General features: G+C 40.0%; 1 protein-coding gene across 1 annotated transcript; it reads left to right on the top strand.

The window, feature by feature from the left end:
* The first annotated feature begins 816 nt into the window (after positions 1 to 816).
* vtg3 (vitellogenin 3, phosvitinless) lies at positions 817 to 11,312 on the top strand. Its single transcript, XM_070831768.1, has 27 exons — positions 817 to 856; positions 1,418 to 1,438; positions 1,534 to 1,685; positions 2,290 to 2,541; positions 2,647 to 2,808; positions 2,905 to 3,053; positions 3,146 to 3,296; positions 3,671 to 3,828; positions 4,563 to 4,728; positions 4,827 to 4,952; positions 5,147 to 5,365; positions 5,790 to 6,007; positions 6,106 to 6,203; positions 6,286 to 6,410; positions 6,505 to 6,606; positions 6,693 to 6,812; positions 6,899 to 7,088; positions 7,203 to 7,290; positions 7,422 to 7,607; positions 8,003 to 8,138; positions 8,233 to 8,401; positions 9,199 to 9,308; positions 9,400 to 9,486; positions 9,731 to 9,937; positions 10,660 to 10,805; positions 10,948 to 11,086; positions 11,205 to 11,312. The coding sequence occupies exons 1-27, from the start codon at positions 817 to 819 to the stop codon at positions 11,310 to 11,312; spliced, it is 3,825 nt and encodes a 1,274-aa protein (XP_070687869.1).
* The last annotated feature ends 4,985 nt before the right edge of the window (positions 11,313 to 16,297 follow it).

Consider the following 16,297-nt stretch of genomic DNA (forward strand, 5'->3'; position numbering starts at 1 on the left):
GAATAGACACTTAGGCTGATTGCTACTTGATGTCATCACCCTCAAACTGCGCATATAAAGAGGTTCTGTATGTGGAGCCCTTCAGGCTGAGGCAGATTTTAAAATTGGCATGAAGAGCAGTGATTAACCACACTGTTTGACTTTGTTGTATCCAGGAGGAGAGCTTTGTGATGTCAGGGGACAGTGTTTAAATTTTAAGGCCAGGAGCTGCACTGATATTCAAGAAATAAAAGAGCAAAATGAGCCTGCATCGTCTCTTCCTTTGCTCCACATGGCTGGGTTTCACTGAGGGAATAGATGTGTATCCCACTGGGTTTATTCCTTCATTCAGCTGTGAAAAACTTGTTTACATCATTTTCTGAGTGATTAAAAATGAGGTTTTAACTCCGATATTTATACAAAACACGCCATGTTTTGAGTGCTGTGTTTATGTAAGAAAAAGCTCTCCCTTGACTAATAGATATAAAAGCTATGATGTTTATTTCAGCGGTGTAATCTATTTTTTAAGCACAATCAAAAAGTAATAGGCCACAGTGTCTTTCTTTTCTTTTCTTTTCTTTGTTTTCGGTTAGACATTTTGCAGAACTGTCACAAACGCTCATTTATTTTTCATAAATGTCAAGGCGGTTGCCTTTCACATATTAATCGTGTCAAACTGACAATGTCACAGGTCAACGTGGATCTAGTGCAGACAGCTTCTGTTTACTCTAAATCAGGCAGTTGTCCAATGCAGCCAGTTCCACCAATCAAAACTCACATCAGCACATATATATAAGGACAAAACTGAAATATTGGCTCAACCTCCTCAGATACAGCATGCGGGGACTCCTCCTCTGCTGCCTTGTGGCCCTGGCCAGTAAGTTTACACATTGATCCATTCATATCAATCATAGTATTCTTTTGTGGAAGGATATTACTCACAATGACTCAGTTGTGAGTGTGGTTGATTTTTTTTTCTCCTTTTTTTCTGGTGCATGTTTAAAACTTTAATTGTTCCGCTACTCAACAAGAAAATGTTTTTGAAATGCATATTTAGAATGGCAGTATACAGAGTGATCATTCATGAATAATCAATTTGGGCCTGAACAACAAAAACAAGAGTTACTTTTAATAGTGAGTCTGGTTATTTATGGAGTAAGGTGGGTTTTACTTTACCTGATCTGTTTTTGTTGTATTTAGGCAAATTCACTTGGATGTTTAGTTTTTGGTTTAGTTTACACTGATGACATTTTGTTTTTTAAGATTCTGCTAATTATAATTTTTTGGTACATGACTAAGGATCATGTTGGAGATGAGTGTCTTCCCTTAGACATGTGAGTTTTATAGATCACAAATGAATCAAACCAACTCAAAAATGTGCTGACATCCTCAAAAAAATGCTGTATGCTGACACAATGTGTGTCTTTTACACTCTCAGCCAGCCAGAGTGTTCGTTATGGTGAGTCTTTTTTTTATCATCAGTATACAAATTAAAAATAATCTTTTTCAAAAGCTTTCCATAGAGAAGTGGAATAACATTTCATGTTCAAACAGACCTCAGCCTTAACCCAAAGAAAACCTACGAGTACAAGTATGAGGGAGTGGTGAATTTTGGACTTGGCATGCCAAACCTTGCGGAGTCTGGTGTGAGAATAACATGCAAGGTCAAGATTGCTGGTGTGTCTGCACAAACGTTCCTCCTTCAGGTAAGAGTGACAATAGAGGACAACACAAACTTTCTCAGAATATGTTGTTTAAACATATTAGAAATATTAACATGCACATCACTTTCAACTAATTTAATCTTTGCTTCATGAATCAAATAAAGTAATGGCAGCGCATTCCAATTATCATAAATTCAATAAACATCTGTTGAGAGGTTGGACAGGCTTTTGAAGCCTCTACTCCTCCCAGAACAACTTTGTTCAACATGTTATAAGATTAAACTTTAAAGATTCTTTATGAAAGTGGTGAAAATCACTGTTGTTGTAGTTACAAATGCATGCGTACCAACAGTTGTACAACACCGTGTGTCTATCTCCTATAATCAACCTTCAGTACACCTTTTCAACTTCTGGTCATAAACGCATGCTGCATTCAAAATTTGTTGGAAATATTGCAATTATAATAAAGTAAACCTAAACAAGTAAAATAGTACAGACGGTCCCTTTCTGATGGGCTACAAATTTGACATGCGATATAAATTTGAATTTGACAATGACACCGTTTTGAGACTGTTGAGTTTCTACAAATATTTGTGAATGTGGTACATGGGCAATAAAACCTCTGATTTCCATCTCTGGTTTAAAGGTTTCAGACTTGGTCTTTGAGGAGTTCAATGGCTTCCCAGGAAAAAATGGCTTTAATGCCTCCCCAAAGCTCTCCCAGCGTATTTCTACGCAGCTTGTCAAGCCCTTCATGTTTGACTACGCCGGTGGACACATAAGTGACATCCGCTCCGCTGCTGAGATTTCTGACACTGTTGTCAACATCATAAGAGGGATACTGGGCTTCTTCCAAGTCACTGTCAAGACAACACAGAGGATCTATGAGCTTGAAGAGGTCAAGTCACTGCTGACAAATGAACTATTCCCTGCACTGTCTCAGTTTATTATACACAGTATCAGTAAAAATGAAACTGATTTTAAAGTTTAATTTTGTTTGTAGGTTGGCATCCATGGCAAATGTCAGAGTAACTATGCCACTGAAGAAAACGTGGAAACAAAGGACATGACCATCACTCAAGTTGTGGATGTCACTAACTGCAAGGAGAGAGCAGCCATCTACAGGGGAATGGCCACCGCAGTGCTCGACGAAGTCGCCAAACAGGTCTGTTTGTCTCACAGCTGATGCATCTGATTCTACAATTATAAATTAAATAGACCAAACTCAGTGCTATTTTTGTCTGTGTGCCCCCCAATCTAGAGAGGGGAATCTGTCATTTCAACAGTGAGATATGTTTACACAGTCAAACCCACAGCAGAGGGAGGTCTCATTACCAGGGCTCATGGCCTGGAGCGACAGCACTTCAGTCCCTTCAATGTGAAGGGCGGCAGTTTCAAGATGCAAGCGACGTAAGACAAGAAAACATCTGCACATTATGCCTGCTCATCCACAGTTCCTGTCTGCATTACAAATCGGCTGCTTTAAATAACTTCCTCTGCAGGAAGGAAATGGTGCTGCTCAGTGTGAGTGACACAGCAAGAGCCGTCACGTTTGGGCCAATGGAAAGCAAGGGCAACCTTGTTTACAAGTTTGTCAATGCAGAGGTTAATATGCCCATTATAATGCAGAACCTGCAGGACCCTGTACCCAAGGTAATGATGGTGTACTGTACTACTGTTGCATAAAGCTCCTAGTTTTATCAAATACTTTCCGAAAAGCAGCAGGACGCACTGTAAAAGATATAATAGGTTACATTAAAATATAGAAACAGCAGGAAAAAATAAAATGAAATCAACTATATTCCCATTTGTTATGAGAAAAGTAAAATTAGTATTCTTTTCTAAAAAAATAAAAGCATCCACTATCTCTTATAAAGTGGACTAAATCAAGGGAAATCTAATTATTATGTGCTCCCAGGGCAGGGGTGGTCCACACTAATGAGTTCTGTGTCAAATGTCAAATGTTTCATGTTTCTGTCTTTTATTTGTTGTCATTTTAAGATGCCGTACTCTGTTCCTCTTTGCAGGCTGTTGAGCTGATCAAGCAACTGGCTGAAGCTAATAAATACCAAATAGACAGCGCAACAACTGAGGATGCAATTAAGCTGTATCAACTTCTGAGGGTGATCCCTTACGAGGGATTAGATGCTATGTGGAAGCAATTTGCAGGAAATGAAGAGCACAGGTGAGCACTCGGTTTTCAATACAAGTAAGTTCTTTAAGGAATATAAGAAACATTTCAGATATATTTCAAATAGAAATTATAAAAGTATATGAAAGATATTTAAAGTCACACCATGTTTTTAGGGGCACATGGGTGTGTGTGCTGCCTCAGACACAATCTTACACTATCCTCAACAACATTATTTGCTTGCTTAAACTGGATTATAACCAGAAAGTTATTCATTATAAGGCTATTAGTGCATTTCCTCAGCATGTCTTGGGACCCAGTGAGAACACTGCAGTAAAAATTGACAATGAAAATCCTTCATAGATATCCTTTAACCAAGCCTTTCATTGAAGTCTTAACAAAGATTCTTAACAAAATAGTCCAAGGCCATCTGTCAGATCTGATACTGATCCACTTAACTGAATAGCTAATTGAAGCTAACTAGAGTATCCTCCTACTTAGTTCAGGAAGGATTTAGTCTGGCACATTACCATTTATGAATCATTTATAATCATATGAGGCATGGTGGCAGAAAGGTGATGACTGAAAGACTGCTTTCTTTGCTCATTAAGATTGAGGAAGTCACTGACGCCTTGTATTTTATCCTGCAAAAGAGAAATTAAAGATGACATCTGAACTTGTTCTTCAAACTTTTATCTTCTCATTTTTGCTCTCTTAACTGATTTGAACACTAATCCTTATCTTAAGTACTACCCAATTTATCAATTGCCTCCTCTTCCACTGATTAGACGTTGGTTTTTGGACATGGTTGTTGAGGTCAACGATGCCAGAATCCTGAAATTCATGGAAAGCAGATTCCAGGCTGGAGATGTGTCTGCGAGTGAAGCTCTGCAAGCCCTTACACTGGCGATTAACCATCTCCAGGCTATTCCTGAGCTGGTTGAGATGGCTAAAGTGAGTTCATGCTGAAGACAGAGATATTGTATCTTGCAGACTTTCAACCAAAACTTCTCTCCAGATCATGTCAAAATGTCAGTGTCGCTCTTTCTCAGATGTTCCTCAACATGCCCTTTAGTAAATCCAATACCTTCCTGTGGCACACGGTGGTGCTTTCCTATGGTTCTCTGGTGTACAAGCACTGTGCCTACTATACACCATGTCCAATATCTGCTGTTCAGGTAATCAAACAGAAGAATACATCACTTTCCTTTGAATAATATTTGAGAAAGCCATTCCAAACAGAAACATGTAACAGTGCGATATGTTCATTTGGTATATCTTGAGAACTTAACTCATGTATAATGTAAAATTACAATGTAGTCAATAACTATTTGTAAAAACTGACTGTGTGCTTGTTTAACACCTGTATCAGCCTCTGCTGGACATGGCCTTGGAAAGTCTGAAGAATCGCAATGAGGCAGACATGATCATCGCTCTGAAAGCTCTGGGGAATGCAGGTCATCCAGGCAGCATTAAAACCATCATGCGCTTCCTTCCCGGAGTTGCTGCCAACCCAGTGGATCTGCCACCTCGCGTGCTGAGTGCTGCTGTGCAGTCAATGAGACTCATAGCTGCCAGAGACCCTCACAGCGTAAGGACACGGCTATATGGGACAAACGAGACTTTTTAGATGCTGCTTTATGGCAGCTTTATGATAGGTTTTCATATGAAACACGTTTATGGTAATCACATCTGTGTTCCATGTTAAACTGTATCTACACAAAACATTGGCCTTTTGTAATCTTGAAAAGCATATATCATTTTCTTTATTGTGGCAGGTATGAATAATTCTCAACAGTTTATGTGAAAATGGCGAGGCTAAATGATGCTATTGTCATGCTATCTTTCCATTGTGGAGACACACATAGTCATCTTTGAATTTCTATCAACAACATTTACTGTTATTTGCTTTTCAAAGCTCATCATCAGCTCAGAAAACAATAGAGACTGTGTTGGAACAGAACAGGTTTTTCCCTCAGTAGAGGTCTTAATCATTATATTAATTGTGTTTTCAGGTCCAAGACATCACAATGAGTCTCTTCCTACAAAAGAGCCTTCCCACTGAGTTACGCATGCTGGCCTTCATGATCCTGTTTGACACTAAGCCACCGTTGGCTCTGGTGTCCACAGTGACTGCACATCTACACGAGGAAAAAGACCTCCATGTTGTTAGCTTTGCGTACACCTACTTGAGAAGCTTTGCCAGATCCCATACTCCGGACAATCACTTCCTGTGAGCAAAACAACGCAGCTGTATTGTTGTTTATATCATATAATTTCCAGTGTTCTCCAGATTTCAGCATTGTTTTTTTCTTGTGTGCTCTACAACAGCTCAACTGCCTGCAATGTAGCTGTAAAAATCCTGGCCCCTAAATTTGGTCGACTCAGCTATCACTACAGCAAAGCAATGCGCATGGACTGGTTTAATGGTATGCTCAAAAAACTAGATTCTTGGATTCTTGAATTTCTATGAAACTGTTGGATGATAATTTGCTATTTTCCCCAATACAGATGATTTCCTTATTGGTACAGCCTCAGAAGTCTTCATGCTAAGAAGTGCAACAAACATCTTTCCCACTGAAATCATGATGAAAGGGAAATTTTATTTCATTGGTAGAATTCTGCAGCTACTGGAGGTACAGCACGACACAGTAACAACCAAACTTTCATTGAAGAGCATGTCTTTCAAATCATGAATCGTAATTATCTGCTTTTCTTTTCATGCTAAAGTTGGGTATCAGTGCTGAAGGACTTAAGGAGCTATTTAGCGGCAGCATCCCAGGATTTAAAGGAGATCTTGGTTTAAATGACATTCAGGCTATTTTCAGTGTGGTGAGTTGAGACTTAAAGGTATCATAACTGTACTTTGGTGTGTCCGCTTATTTGTCTGGGTGACCATTATGTTGTTTCATTTTCAGCTTCAAAACTGGGAAATTCTTCCCCACGACAGGCCTGTCCTCTCTGCACACTTACGCGCCTCTGGACAAGAGTGGTTCTTTGCTGATTTTAACAAAGATTTCATTCACAACATCATCAAGGTGAGAAAATGGTCGAGCAAGAAGGGAAGTGTTTCATGCAGTGTACGAAGCCTGTTAATGCTGCTCTCATCTGATCCTACTCGCAGGCTGTCAGTCCCTCTGCAGGGAAGGAAAGCCCCCTGTGGGCTGCGTTTGAAAATTTACAGAAGGGAGTATCATGGCATCGGACAAAACCATTCTTAATATTCGAGGTTCGCTACTTCCAAGCTACCACTCTGGGTCTCCCACTTGAGATCAGCAAATATTATGAAAGCATCAATGGGATCACTGTCAATGGTGAGGAGTCAAATCCCACAGCATACGACCACCTTACAAATCAAATTTGATCCATGACTAAACCAGTTTTTTATTTGATGTAAACCATCATTTAAGTTAGTTTTTCTTGTGCAGCCAAAGCTGCAGTAAACCCACCACTGACTGAATATCTTGGACAACTGTTGACTTCTGAAATTTCACTGGAGACTGATGGTTTTATTGGGTAAAAATTTTAAAGTACATTTAATTCAATGAAGGTACACTACCAGCATGTTTATTAGAAGAATTTATATGGATACTATTTATATTTATACTGTAGAGTTACAATTACTGAATTAATCTCTTTTGTTTTAGTTTCACAAAGGATTTTTGGGTTTTCCATGGGATCAACACGGAGCTATTCCAGTGCGGTTCTGAGTTGAAGAGCAAAATGCCTCTTGCCATCCCATGGAAGTTTACTGCCAATATTAATGTCAGAGAAAAGAAGTTTGAACTTGACTTTCCTCCATGCAAGAAAGAGTTTGAACTCTCCTCAGTCAGGTATGTTTTAGGGCTTTGTTGAAAAAATGGATTTGATTAGGAATGCTTTTGAATGTTTCATGAATTTACATTCATCCAGAACTGAAGTCCACAATCAGTTTTCTCCAGCTTTAGCTTCACTGCCAGTTGTTTTTCGTATGGCACCTCAGCGTAGTGAAAACATAAATGAATGATTTGCCATGCACTGCACTGGTGTAAGAGCCTGAAAAAGTGCCCTTTACTTGACTCGAGAAATCGATGAAGAATCAAAAATCAATTCTGAATCAAATCATGACACTGTAGGTCTGTAGATGTATAGTGTTTACGCTATATAGTTCTACTTTACGTTTTATACACGTCATCCACAATGCAGCCAATGTGCCACGTCTATGAATTCTTTCTTTTTCAACCACTAGGTCCAATGTGTATGCAGTCAGCAGGAACATTGAAGATCCAGCTTTGGCTAAAATGACTCCAATAATGCCCAACGCTGACTCTAACAATGAAGTTGTCCGCATGGACCCGACAATTGTGAGGCCTGAGTCAGATCAGGTACAGGTTCGCTGTTAGAGGTAAACTACTTTAATATGATTTACAGAACTGAAAGCAGATTAATATCTTAATATATGTTTTTTCAATCCAACAGATGCTGACACCAAACACCTGGCACCCAAGATCTAAAATGTGTGCAGAGAGTAACATTTATGGAACTGGTGTCTGTGTGGAGTCCGAGTTAAGGAGAGAGTATTATCATGAGGAATACCCTCTGTACTATTTCCTGGGATACAGCCACATGGCTCTCACAGTAGTCCCAGGTATGCAGAACAAGTCTACACCCTACGGGACTGTGCAATCCAAGTCCACATCACAAACTAACATATAGCCTTGAGAACATAAGAAATATTTAGCGGTTCAAGCAGACTGAACTCCAGTCACACTGCTAAACTTGCATGAGACACAATAACAGTACTTGCTGCTGCCACCAAGTACTGCAGCATTTTTATTAGCAGGCCAGGCATTTATTGAGGAAATAGCTTTGCTCCATTGAAACCACTGCTGCAATTTTGACATGATTATTCCTCATCATCAGCTCCTTATATTGAACTGTTGGTTATGAATGGTCAATTCAAGGCCTTGCCTTTAAAAATGGTCTGCTGGTGTGGATCATTATCTGTATGAACTTTCACTGTCTCTATGAATTCCCGTTGGCTTGAACATTCTGACTTGACAAAGCTGCAACGAAAAAGGGAAAACATGCAAGTTTACTTCCTCAAAATTATGCTGCTGATTTTATTCCTTGCAGTGAGATAACACCAAGCTAACAAGCAGTGTGTTACTGCCCCCCCCTGCACCTGCAACCACACCAAACAGTGATGTCACAAAATCAAGATTTTCCAGGGGTGTTAAGTTACTCTTCAATTGTTGTTATTATTGTGTAATTATTCTAATGAATTAATGTTTTTGGCTTTAAAAAAGGACAATAATTGAATGCTGGACTCGGCAAAGCAGGGGTTGGATTGCATTAAATTGTATGGGTGTTAATGCTATTCTGTCTGCCTCTATACATTTCTTTCTTAACCTTTTGCTAACACAGCCTGTGGACTTCTATTAGCACAGGCAATCAAAGCTGTTGACAAAATCCACTTTGAGGTTAATGCTGGCCCAAGCAGACATCCACTGAGTGCACGCCAACTGCTTGAGACTCTGAGGAGGCTTTCCAAGGTATTTGGCTAACATTGCAATGTTATTATCTCTGCACCTGCTCTGGTGTTTTATCCGTTCACATTCTCCTGTTGCTTAATTGTGTTTACAGGAAGCCACCCAGCGGGTACGCCTGTCCTCTGATTCAGCCTCAAGTGTCAGTGGATCTCATAGCAGCCATCATGACAGCATAATGGAGGTTTGCTAAACACGCTCCTTAGAGTGACCCAAAATATGTTTACTAGCAGAAATAGACAATTGTGTCATTATGTAAAATGTCTTAGCTGTGCTCATGATTTATGATCACACCATCACAGTCCCTTGCCGAATTGTCCACTAAGCCCGCTAGATTTTACCCACCAACACATGACATAAGATGTATTGCACATGATACACGTAAACCTTTCACAGTCTAATGGCCAACTTTCTGTCTCATTCAATAGGGCTGGGACCAAACACCTGAAGCTGTGTTCAATATCAAAGCTTTTGCCATGAGTGGCAACCAGAAGCCAGAGGGCTACGATGCAGCCATCTACTACACGCCTGAGGCAAACATTGAGAACGCGCAACTGATTGTGTCCCAGGTTGGGGAAGACACTAACTGGAAGATGTGCGTGGACACCATTGTGGATGGCCATGCCGATGCAAAGGTACATAGAAAACAGCCACCATTACTATAATCTTCCCTTTCTCAAAGTGGACGAATAGGCTCCTTCACGGACGTCGTCACATCTCTCATGTATGATGTGTGAAACTTCTCTTCTTCATGTATGTGAAGGTTTCTCTTAACTCCGTGACATGTAGGTACATTTATGCTGACAAATGAATGATGAGTCTCTCTATGCACTATGTAATTCTCATGGCATAACTGTAAGCAACTGCTAAGTGTCTGTCTTTTTAGTGTTATTGCCACCTGTTTATATTTTCATCATAGATTTGGCATCTAAAGATGTTTTAATCAGTATTTTTATTTTAACAACAAATCACACAACTACTTTTATGGGAAAGAGGTTGCTCAGATTCTGCAGTTCCCCTCAACTCACAGCATGCAGCTGCTTTCAGCAAAAATCTCTAAAATCAATTGTGAACTACCTGCTTGGAAACAAATGGCGAAAGGCACAGTTAGTGATCAGCTAGTGAACAGAAGTGGCAGCTATGTTTAGCAGCTATGGGGCCAGATGTTTCCCTCAGGAGATGGTAGAGACCAAAAGCAGAGATAAAAGAAGACACCGCACTTAGATGTGCCAGGTGGCCAGAAATACGATCTGTTTCAAGAATTTTATTACATTGCACATTGCATACCAAGGCCGAAGCCAAGTCTTTTGTTTGTAGAGACTCCCTTCATGATTGATCTCGTCTGTGTTTGGCCTAGGCACACATTAGATGGGGAGCTGAATGTCAATCCTATGAAATGTCAATGAGAGGTGCAACTGTACATCTGCCTGGTTCCAAGCCAACCCTCAAGGCCAAAGTACACTGGACCAGGATCCCTGAAACCATGGCAGAGATAGGCAGAAGGTGAGCCTCAGTGGTATAAAGATGCAGTTTGTATCAGGGAAGACAAAATGTGAGGAGGAAGAGAAGAGTGTGCTAAAAAAGAGGGTGAGATGTGACTTTGATTCGTATTGTGTTGTTAAAGGAGTTTTTTTTTCTTTCCCAGAATTGAAAACTACGTCCCAGGCATGGCTTTCCTCCTCGGCTTCTCCCAGCAACATGAGAGAAATGCCAAGCAGGAGGTTTCTGTATCAGTTGTTGCCGCCTCAGCAGACAGCGTTGATGTGAAGATTAAATTCCCAGAGGTGTTGGAGGAAACATTCCCTACCTACATTTTTATGCAAGACATCTAAATCCTTGCATTGTGCACTACTTGACTGCTGTACTTACACGGGTGTAACGTTTTTTCTGTCTTGTCATTAGTACACAGTCTACGGCCAGTCTTTACCAGTTCCAGTGCCACCTGCCAGTTTTCTGGGGATTCAACAGGACATCAGAAACACAACAATAGACAGCGTTGGACAAGCATAAAAACACGTGAGCTACATAAACCAGTTTGATTAAGCTTAATTGAATGTTCAAACTAATTTTCGGTGTCTTTTTGAGTGTGTGTGTATGTGGGTGTGTCTTGTGTGTGTGGCAGAGGATTGTTATGACAGATTTCGACGCAAAGCAGATGAGCAAAAACAAGCAAAGAGATGTGCCATTTTTGCCCATTTTAAAAATATGTTTTGTGCTGCAGAAAGACAACAAAGCCCAGATGGGATCCAGATGCCTCTTTTCACAACGATAACACTGCAACCAAAATCACACCACTGTGATGAAAGTGAGCATCATAAAAGATGCATTAGCAATCCGTCAGATGTCACCAGTTTGGAAATAACCTGTAAAGGTCCTGATTTATTCATTTGAAAGCATGTTAATATTTGAACACCATCTTTTGAAGAAACATTGTGTAAATTCATGCTTTTGTTCCAAACTGTTTTATTTTTACAATACTGGATTTACCAAAAACTGTTCCCCAAGTTTTGTTTTTTGCTCTGATTCTGTCAGTATAAATCCTTTGTTCATCCAGACAGTGTGTTAAATCTGTGCATCCCATGATCATAATGCAGAGCAACCTGTTTTTTTCCTCCTACTTTACCATAACAACATTTAATGATGCTATAATGCTTGTTAATGCAGTAAGATTAAAAACTAGCTCGATTGTAGTTTTCATGATATATAATTTAGGACCAAATTACTGATACAAGGTATTTCACTAACTGATGTACAATCTGAGCTCATTAATAAATATCACACAGTAAGACAATGATCAGCAGTACTGATGAAATCACTGGAAATCCTGAAAAACATGATTGAGATCAAGTTATAAAATATCTTGTTTGAAATTAAGGCTGCCAACTTTGTGTGATGCAAACTTTGCAGAGCTCTTCGCTTTTTGTTAAAAAAAGAAAGCAATTTGCACGACATTTTATTTGCCAAATCTAATCTTTCTTACAATATGTAAGAGACGGAGTGGAAACTGGTGAAGCAAAAAACACAATCCAAAGGGCTGGCGGGGCTGTCTACTCTATCAGCCAATTTGGCAAATAAACACTCTTTGTCCTAATATACTCTAAATATCTCACTTGGTTGTCAAAATACTGAACGTTGTGGGTGAGTTTTATCCTTTTTGGGGGTTTCTGCTAAAAGAGATGGATGTTTACAAGGTCTGTGTGACCTGCTCTGTATATTTGGTCAACTGGCCCAACAGTATTGTTTGCAGTGTATCAGCACACAATGTCATCATGCATGTCCCTTAAAGTACACAAAGCACTCTGCACCCTTTGGTAAAACATGTCCAATGCTTATTGGATGTCTGGACTATATGATAAAATATTCAGAGAACTCAAACTAAAAGTGGCGCTTTGTAAATAGATGAAAGATTTAATGAACATTAATTGGTGCTCCTGAACTGGGTTCCGTCCAAATTTTAACTTTGAGTCGTAACAAATGGGATGTGTCAGTAGCCAAAGTTAATGACTGCATCCTCACCAAAGACTGGTTGTCCTAGCTACTCCTGGCTCTGCTTCTCATGCCTACGCTGATTTAGCCAGATGGTGTTGAATTGCAGAGAAAAGACTTCACCATCAAAGGCTGAACAGGATGAGCGCAATTATAATGGCACCATTATGTTCCATTTACATCTATAATATCCTGCGAGCTTTCAAGTGCCAGTTGACAGGTTGATAGCAAATCTGTTGTGCCTATGTCAAGATCCACATCACCTCCTGTCATCTAGAAGATCGGGACACCCTGACCTTGTGTTGGCAGGTGAAATCAGCTGGTTAGAAAGCATTAGTGAATGATTGATCAGGTAATTTGGAGGAGGAGGGATAGACCATCCCTTCCTTTTTACTGCTGCTCGTTCTGTGATTGTGACTTGCCTCATTAGGCAGACTATACCAGCCCCGCTAAAAGCCATCTGATGGAAGCTGATAATAAAACCATGGCTATAGACATTTTAGTCCAATTGTAGCTATTACACCAAGTTTTGTGCAGAATATAGAGCACCGTTAGAGGCACAAAAAGTCAACGCAGCTGATGAGTTTTATTATAAAACCCACCAATTCAACACGTGACACTTCCTTACAGAAAAATGATTGAGGGCGGTAACGGTGTTAAAAAGAATTAACACCATTTGTGACAAATATATCACGGTTTTGGAAATCTGCCAGAAATTTAAAACATCAAACAATATGTTGCAAAAACTTCCTTGAAGCATAATCCAGTGGTAGGCATGTGTGTGTGTGTGTGTTAGAGTGTGAGCACTAGAGGACAGTGTTTACCAGACATTAAAATATTCCTGGCACAGTGCTTAAAGCCTGGCACCAGTATTTGTTCAGCTCACAGAGAGGGCTATGCAGTGGATGTTGACATTTTCAGGATAAATAAACATATGTCTTGGCACGGTCAAAGTGCTCCCAAAGCTGTGGCTTGCAAAGAGAGGACACATTTCATTCTATAAGAATAAATACTTAAATACTTACAAACTGTCAATGTTATTTGCCTGCTTATTAAGGCAACTGCAAACTGTGCTTACCACTCGTCTTGATACTTTTTTTTTTTTTTAGTAATAAATACATAATTATGGTTTAAAATCAGGGGATTTGCAATATTTGTACTAAACTAAGCATGGAGAGCTTTACTTAGCAGACACACAGTCATACCTGTCATATCGTAGCTCAAACAGATTTCTTATTAGCAAGGGGTGCTGGTTCAGTGTCAGGTACAGAGGAGCATTAGTGAATGATCAATTGGGTAATTTGGACAAGCCATCAAGTGGATTGCTTTTCACCAGCACACATGATCTGACATAATCTGCCTCCCCTTCTAATTTAAGGTACACAGAGACTCGGCTCGTACGGAGCATGAAATGTGAGTGGGCAGGACTGGTGATATCTGTGGACATTATCACTGACATTATCAAGTGGGCACACCTTGTCACAGGCACTTCATGACACCTCCAGAGGGCTCAAAGTCTGACATCACATCTCCTGTTACATTTCCACTGAGCTCACATCACTTCAGCCACTAATTTCACCACCACTCTCACCAAATGAGACGTTGCCATGTGCCCAGAAGCTGAGTACAGCACGACCATTGATTTGACACATAACTGCCATCTTAGGAACATGTTCATAGTCGGGATAATGACATATTTTAGGCTAATTTGTCAATATTATAGTAATTAAATGTGTGTTATTGCTATTATTTTGAATAGCAGCAGTGACAGCAGCCTCTTTGGGCCTTTTGTATAAACAGAACTGCCAACTGAGGTCAGATGGCTGAAGTGACATTTTCCTGCCACAGGCTCTAAGAGCTGCAGCTTCTTGTCTCAAACACAGAGGCTGAGTTTCTATTGAGCCATCGCAGACTGATCATTTGAGGAGCTGTGAGCTAATAAAGGATATGTTAACAGCCTGAAGGCTACAGAAATGTCATTCCACATAGAATATTCAATAATAATGTTCATGCTCAGTACAAGTCTGATGCCAGTTACAGAATTCCACAGAGATTAAAAGCTTATACATTGTACTTGGCAAGTAATCTACATAACTGCGTACTGAAAGGCGTAACGATGAACAGAATATACTGTCTAAATGTTCTCTGCAGAGTGGTGTACAGTGTTTCTTTATCGTTATTTAGATTCTATGCACAAGAAATGAGAATGCACTGTGTAGTTTTGTACCAAGTTTAGAAAAGAGATGTTCTGATGAAGTTGTAAAGAGTTCTTTTTTTTTTCAATTAATTAAGCTCTGCGGTTTAAAAATCAGGAGTGTTCCTTAGAGTCTGTGTGAAATTAGGGATTTTTTTTTCCCTGTGGTTTGCTCCAAGCTGCCATTTGCAACAGCCGTACTGTTTTTTAAGGGAGGATCCTTTTTAATTGCATGCTAGAACAGACTTGGGGCCCCGCGCAAACCCTTTACAGTTGATGAATGCTGATGAATGGTCGACCGTAGATGGGAATATTACTATTGTTTTTCAAGCTGTGTTCCGGTGGAACCGTCAAATAAAGCTTTCGTTATCCAAAAAACTATGCGCTTATATCCAAAAAGTAATTATAAGAGTTTGAAGCCTCCAGACTTCTATGATATCTGTTTGACTGCAGGGGTGTGAATCTTATTTGGGGTTTTTCTTTCAACATTGTTATTTTCTCATTATAGTAGACAATTGACTCACTTAGACGGGGTTACTGTTTGGGCTGCAGTAAAGACAGTTGATTTTGAGGACTGTCATTTCTGTAGGCTCCATTCTGCCTATGAGAGGCAACGGGAGGTGCTTACACTGGACATCCTAGTCTGAGTCTGTCAAACTGAAGGTCTGTGACATTTTTTTCATTAGCACGGGGTTGGAGGTGAGCTGTAAATTGTCTTCTTCAAATCGATTAAGTTATCCAAGTCTAACTATTTGGAGGGATGTCATCAGATCAGCTCTGTGACCGTGTTTCTATGACTATGTTTTCACCTGTTGTTAAAGGAAAAGTCTGTACGTATTATTGTGTGAATGTCTACTGAATCCTATCTACAAGCGCGAAATACCAAGGCAGCTTGACTGAGGCAGCTTTTGCTTCTGTAATATTTTTTGGGATTATTCTCAGCTATCTAGAAACTAGATCACAAATCCATAAACCCTGCCAGTGGCCCGTCGTTGCAGTGAGAGCTCCTTGCAACCAACTGGAATAAGCTCACCCTAACCTCAACCTTAAGAATAACGATCTACGAGGAGCGTGCTCCCTAAGGGAGGGTGGGTGAGGCTGGCAGCTTTATATGCTGAAACGACTGACCAGCCGAAAACCCGGCATTCAGAGGACAACCATACATGGTCACTGGCTTAGGGAATGTGACAGGAATGGGGGTCCATACGAGAGGTCCTTTATTGGAGCTTAGGTTAAGACAAATAAACAGCAGGGTGTGTAGATCAGCAAGGTCAGCAATTAAGCAGAGCAGGGATGTGTGGCTGATGTGCTACAA

Source organism: Pempheris klunzingeri, chromosome 6 (assembly GCF_042242105.1).
Source record: "Pempheris klunzingeri isolate RE-2024b chromosome 6, fPemKlu1.hap1, whole genome shotgun sequence".
Taxonomy (NCBI): domain Eukaryota; kingdom Metazoa; phylum Chordata; class Actinopteri; order Acropomatiformes; family Pempheridae; genus Pempheris; species Pempheris klunzingeri.

Bases quoted from the DNA above. Each gene is read 5' to 3' on its own strand.
- vtg3 (XM_070831768.1), top strand. From the start codon at position 817: ATGCGGGGACTCCTCCTCTGCTGCCTTGTGGCCCTGGCCA. The intron at 3,829-4,562 runs GTGAGCACTCGG...TCCACTGATTAG, and splicing joins GCAGGAAATGAAGAGCACAG to ACGTTGGTTTTTGGACATGG. The intron at 9,309-9,399 runs GTATTTGGCTAA...TTGTGTTTACAG, and splicing joins CTCTGAGGAGGCTTTCCAAG to GAAGCCACCCAGCGGGTACG.